This window comes from Glossina fuscipes, unplaced genomic scaffold (assembly GCF_014805625.2).
Source record: "Glossina fuscipes isolate IAEA_lab_2018 unplaced genomic scaffold, Yale_Gfus_2 110, whole genome shotgun sequence".
In the NCBI taxonomy this organism is placed as follows: domain Eukaryota; kingdom Metazoa; phylum Arthropoda; class Insecta; order Diptera; family Glossinidae; genus Glossina; species Glossina fuscipes.
Window position 1 is genome coordinate 295,724 of NW_023998453.1, and position 6,740 is coordinate 302,463.

At 34.8% G+C, this 6,740-nt stretch overlaps 1 protein-coding gene across 1 annotated transcript; it reads right to left on the reverse strand.

The window, feature by feature from the left end:
• Nucleotides 1–262: 262 nt before the first annotated feature.
• Nucleotides 263–1,507, reverse strand: LOC119638883 (adult enhancer factor 1). Its single transcript, XM_038035966.1, has one exon. It carries the CDS (start codon nucleotides 1,401–1,403, stop codon nucleotides 345–347), a length of 1,059 nt encoding a protein of 352 aa, XP_037891894.1. The 5' UTR covers nucleotides 1,404–1,507; the 3' UTR covers nucleotides 263–344.
• Between the last annotated feature and the right edge of the window lie 5,233 nt (nucleotides 1,508–6,740).

Here is a 6,740-nt window from a genome sequence, read left to right on the forward strand (position 1 = left end):
AAAAAGATGGCACATGTTTTCCCTTTTTTTTTTTTTTTTTTTTTTTTTTTGGGAAAAAGACACAAGTACTCAGTTCATGTTGTTTGCTTATTTTATTTATTTTATGATTTTATATTTTGTGTTATTTGTATTGACCAGGTACTAGGGTTTTGTTAAGAGATAAATTATCTCTGAGGTTTTATGCGATTTAACGCGTGCAAGCGCGTCTCTGCGTTTATTGTACGAGTATTCTTAAAAATTCTTCTATTCTTATATCCTTGTAGGAACACAGCTAGGCCAGGCCGAAGATTTTATTATTATTTTCTTCATTTTTTTCAAAAAGATTTAAAAAAAATTAATTTTCATCAATATCCGTAAAGGTAAGGATACATGGGTAGAAAAAGAGTGGGTGCCATTTGACGTTCCTGGGGCATATGAGTTTTTGTATGTTTCTTGAGGTGATCGCGTCTACCGAATTTCTTGCCACACGTTGCGCATGGATATGGACGCAAGCCCGTATGTATGCGTTTGTGTCGCGTTAACTCTTCGTTGCGCGTAAATGTTTTACCGCAAGTCTCGACGTCACACTTGAAAGGACGTTCGCCCGTATGTATGCGTATATGACCCTTGAGTTGTCCATTATTCGAGAAGGCTACTTCGCAATGAGGACACTTGAATTTTTTCGGTCGCTGTTTGCGTGCATTAACAGCCTTAACTTGGGCGTCCTCGGCCATGACTCGAGCATATTCGTGTTCCATTAGACTTAAAGTGGCATATGATTCCAAGCCATAACCCCGAGCCGGATTAGTATGAGGGGTAGCGCCCACAGCAGGCATGATATTAACTGAAGCAGAAGCAGCAGCGGCGGCGGCGGCAGCAGCAGCAGCAGCAGCGTAATAAAATTCATTGGTTGAAGGAGAAGGCATGCTAGGTATCAGTGGCATTTGCGGCGCTCTTACTATATTATGAGGTTCGATATTGTTATATAAATATGGAGGAACATTGTAAGCGGCAGAATTGGCCGACGGCAATGTCAACGTTGTGTGATGAGCTGATCTATTATTATTTAGGGATTTGGTAGGAGTTTCCAAAGAATTTCCAGAATTTGTAAACTCTTCGATATTAGATGTACGAGAAGAGAAACTTCCAAATGAGGCACTGTCACGATCACTTTCATTACTACTAAAGGAAGAATTTGGTTCAGTTTTAATTTTACAGTTTGAGGACGTCGGCAAATCCTCTTGATATTCGGATTTAAAGTAAGGCTTATTCGTCTCATTACAGCTCGCATTGCGATTAGCTTTCCTGCTATTGTTGCTTTCATTCAGAAAGTTATTGCTGGTGTTATCCCAAGGACGGAAAAGACGTGAAAAAGTGTGCAACGGCGTTGGTGGCACCGATGTCTTCATATTTCTTAACGACATTTTTCGTTTTTCTTTCTTTTTTTAGGTTTTTCACTTTCTTCGACTTATTCAATTTGCAATAATTTTTTTCTTCGTACGCGTTCACTTCAAGATCCGTTAAGAAACTGATTTCAATCAACAATTGCTCATAATATATAAACGAATTATGCGAAGGAAAATTTCTCATACACAAGCAGGACTTTTTTTTCATTTACCTGCTACTGGTATCACAAACTGCAACAAAGTCATGGAGACATGGATAGAGAAAGGCAGAGAATGAGACAGAGAGAGAGAGAGAGAGAGAGAGAGGAAGAGAACGAGAAAGAGCGTAATCGTTTTTTGTTACCTAATGCTTATGTATAGTCCTTCCAATTTATAAGTACACACACGCGCACACGCACAAGCACACGCACACACAAACCAAAAAGCCCTTACACAAAACAACGCAGACAATTTTGAACACTTTAGGCTTTGCTTAATCATTTCGGTTAAATGTATGCTATTTTTCATCTTCATTTCATAGATTTACCGAATCCGCAAGTGTGTTAAATATATGTGTGCGCAAATGTGTGTAACTTACCAGATTGTTCAAGCATAAGGGTGTGCAGTGTTTGCGTGTGTATATGATAGCAATAATGGCTTCCCACTTTTAATAAGTATCGCGATATCACGGCATCAGTGTACCTCATGAACACGTTTTCACTTTTATTGCAAGAAATATATGCCATATCTCCTTTTAGCGAAAATTTTAAGGAGCAGTAGTTAATAGGTTGCAAAAAAATCATTAAAAGTAAATGAGCAAATGCTTTATATTCATCATTCGTATAAGGGATTTATCGATCTAAGGATAAGGACCTGTGCAGTGCACTGCTATCTTCTACAAATTTCAAGAAATCACACAGAGGCCAATTAAAAAATTTGGAAAGAAGCGGAACGAACTAAAGAGAAAGAATACAAATTTCATCAAATTTCGTGGCATAGTCAAAATCCTTAGGTCTTAAAATAAATTATTGAACAACGTTAAATCTAATCGTTTCTGCTAATTGACGCTACAACTATTTTCTTTCAGATTGCAAGGATTAGCTTTTAAGGCACAGTTGGGTAGTTTTTTTCATCTACATTTTAATTTTATTTTCAGATGCCATCCTCAATTTTCCTCATTTTATGGGTTAATGGATCAAAAAACAAAAACCCTTAACGACTTCTCACACTTGGCAGCCGCACAGCTGATCCGTTGATGAAGGCAGACACATGCCTGTTTTACGGCTTTCTAGCGATTTTAAAAGTCAAGTTGAAAATACAGACTTAGAATAAGTTATTGAACGAAACTCAATGGAGAGGTTGCTTACTACCGAGTAATGATTTAATCAAAAAAAAGGACCTTTGAAGGCACCATCATTAATTTAGTGAAAATACAGACGTAAGTAAGATCATTGATTCATTGGTTCATTTTGAAAATCTCTTCCTTGGCAGTGAAAACATCACTTGATATCATAAGAGGTACGTTTTAATGCCCACTAAAGATGTCGAAGTTTGAAAACGATTTAATCAAATGTTTTTATTTAGCAAAATTCCAGACTTAAGATAAATGAGCTAAATGAAGTTCACTATAAATGACTTTTACAATTGATTGATGCTCGATGCTTGATATGATACTAAAGAAATCTGTTCAAGCAAAGCATTCATCTTGGAGGATTCGGAAAGTATAGTAGTGCAAGAAACTGCAGCTAGGTCATTGACAACACTTCAGTATAAGGGCATCTTCTGTAATAATCGTTGTGTTAATCATTTTCACAAAAATTGCTTCTAACCATAGGTAAGGCTCTCCAGCCATTGTAAAAGTCGTTAAGCAATTCAGTTAAATGCTTTCGTTTAATGCAAATTCAAATCAATTCAATTAAGATAAATCGTAGATAGATCAGATTTCAGATAAATCATTAAATACAATTCATTCTAGAGGTTCTTTGATAAGTGAATTGATTTTATTGAAACTATTGGAACTAGCGCTCAGTTCCAAATACCGTGAGACTTTAACTAAGAGACTAAAATAATAAATTTCTTTGGCACTTTGTGTTTGCATTTCAACGCAACCTATGCAAATTTCTAGGTCAACATCGTAGACGAAGTTGTACTATTTGAAATTCTTAATCAAGGCTGTGAAAAAAAAAAAATAATTAGCAGTGCGAAGGGGGTTTTACGGTTGCCGGAATTTCTTTAGTCAAAGTTCTCTTTTAATGGAGCAAAGCTTTAGAGAATAATTTTCATATATAATTTTTATTGAAATAACCCACTGTTGCATTTGCTTATCAACCAAAGCAAAAAAGGAATGCAAAAACAAAAAAAAGTTCTCAAGCTTTCTTTATTGTAAAAGCAACATAATTGTAAATAATGTGTTCAGAATACATTTTAAGTGAAATAGTTTCTAGTTCCTGTCATCAGCGAATACAAAAGAAAGAAAAATTTCAAAAAAATTCAACGAAATCTACAAACAATTCTCTCCTTTGGTTGGCCTTTTCACGGCGTTAGTTATTAACCACCATCATCACCATTACTACCAGTTAACTAATCAACCACCCCTTAATGTAAATCTACGAAACAAAAGTTATTTCATATTTTTAGCCTCTTTGATTGTATGTTTAGATATATATGTGTGTTCATAATTCGGAAAAAAAAAAAAAAAAAAAAAAAAAAACAATGAAAATAAATATAAAAACTGAATTTTACGCTTACCTCCGGACAAACCCTCCCGAAAGCAGTTTTCAATGTAGAGAGAACGTTACAAGAGGAAAGCATGGAAGACCTTCCTCCATATTTCTTCTTTTTTTTTTTTGTTTGTTATACGCATCCATGATTGCCTGTATGGGTAAGCAAGTATATTTAGGATACAAAAATTTGTCATTGTAGGCCAAGCGTAGGCTTTTAATAACATTCAAACTTCGTGCATGAGGACGCTTTCAAGTTAATGGTGTTGGAAGTTTCTCGTCGCTTATACAATTCGATGAGGAAACTCTCTAGTGAATTGAAAACGCGCCCTTAATGCTTAGCGGGTTTCAAATCCATGTTATTCGTATCGTTTTTCCTTTTTTTTTTGTTTTTTTTTTGTTTTTTTCCTTTTCTTTTACGTGTCCTCCGTATGTAAGTATTATCAATAAATTTTGTATTGATGATGAAAGCACTGAGATTTGCTCATTTCGGCGGTGAATGTTGGGTGTAAGCGAAATTTTTATTTAAGAAATTAGAAAGGAATTGAATAACTTTGTAGGCTTTTTCTTTGAACTTTTCCTAAGGGTGGTTTATGTCAAGTTTCACATTATCTATCCCATTCAAATTATTATTTTTTTTCTTAGTGAAAAATGAAATCGTGTATCTTAACTGAAGCACAAGACATTTGTGTTATGCAAAATGATTAAATTAAGCAGCAAAAGCCTTTTTAGACGAAGTGAATACTTTTGTAAGGAATTTTTTTTTTTTTGGTTTTTTTCTTTTATGCAATATTGTGATAACTTTTCCAAATCTAGTAATCCTTGAAACCTTCATATGTAAGCGAAAACGATTTATAAGATTACATAGCTTCAAGTTATTATCGGGGCGTATTTCCAAGTGTGGAGTCCAAAGTTTACAATTCTCTCTTTTTCATACTCTGTGTCATCTGTGATTGAGGCACATTAAGTTTAGGCGAACATGTAAGCAACACTTCGTATGCAAGTACAGATAGACCCACTTCTCATTATATCAATGGGGTTGGGGTAATGGCTACTTGTCACTTATACTTTTTGAACCCGGCCTAGGTATTTTCGTATTCAATCAACACAATCTGATCTTTTGATATCATGGTCTAATCGGATTGAAAACGAATTGGCTCGGACCATTGTTACGCCCGTTTCCATACCGATGCTTCCTTCCTTTTTATATGAACAACACGAAATGTCTACATTCTCGATCCACGTGAACGTTAGAGCACTTTGGGCAGCTAAAATGTGTTTAAAGTTTTTCTTCATTGATTGAAGAGCGAACCGGAAATGTTGAAGCCCGATTCATCTATTTTAATAAATATTTATATTGAATTTGAAGCCGAGCGATATCAGTTATAGCTCGAAAGTTTGTTTGCATGTATTTTGACCTGCGATTTCTACTGGTGAAAGTGCTAAAGAAATGGGAAATACCAGGGCCCTTAACGTTTAAGTTCGATGGTTTTGACCTTCCTCTACATAAGAAAATAGTTTTCTATTCAATATTATTGACTGCAAACACGGATATATGCTGCATCCAGAGCGATTTGAGATAGACCTGCCTTTTATTATACCACTCGATTCAGACCCACTTGCTGAATTGGTTAAAGCATGCCTGTCCACCTATCCAATTTATATCTAGCTATACACTATTGTGTACAAAGTACAAGTCGAATTATTGTATCTTTTTTTTTTGACTCAAGAACTAACCTTTTTCGAAAACGTCTCGGATCTTATCGTAGTCTTAAGAAAAATATCCAATTTTGAAGAAATGGTAAGAGAAGAAAAAATTTTTAATTTTTTTTATATTTCGTCTAAAATCAGTCAAAAATAGTATATCGGCTTAGTCAATCAATGTGGAGAATTTGAATCGCATGAAGCTACTTTTTGACCTTCTATCCATATTAATGTTCTTTGAAAAAATTAATCTTCTTTCAATTAAAAAATTGTGATCCAAAATAGTAATCTGGCTTTCTAATGCTAACATAGGGCCATCTAGGTGGATTTCTCGATCTTATTCCTAAGAAGCGAAGTTTTGTATGCTGGCAATGCTTGCTGCCTATTTAAGTCAGCTGATAATTAATAACAAAGTTTTTTAACAAAAAAACTTAATTGCATTAAACTTGAAGCACTGGACTTTCTTTCATATAGCACTCTTTTCCAAAAGTCATTTTCGTACCGCTGAAAATCCTCAGATTTTATTAAATCCTTAATTTTCGATTGCCGTGGGCGAAATAAGCAAATACGAGAGTAGAGTATTGAACAATCGACGTAGGTCCACCGCAACGCTTTAACTTATATCATTTTAGTAAATTTCTTCATATTTTCTTCTTTTTTCATTTCATGCAACAGCAAGCAAATACCAAGCATACCCTTTATGCAGATAGTTGTAAAAAAAAATGTACAAAGCAATGTTTATATGAAAATTATATGAGATACGGAAGATACATGCTCTGATATGCGTGGTTTATTGTCTATAACTGTCTGGACAAAACCTCTTTTTCTTAGGCGTCAGAGATATTATTTGCTGGGAATTTCCCATGGGTTGGGAAAACGAAAGTGCGAATATATAGAATTATTAATTATTTTATAATAGATTCACGGGGCGACTGCATAGCACTTAAGTAGT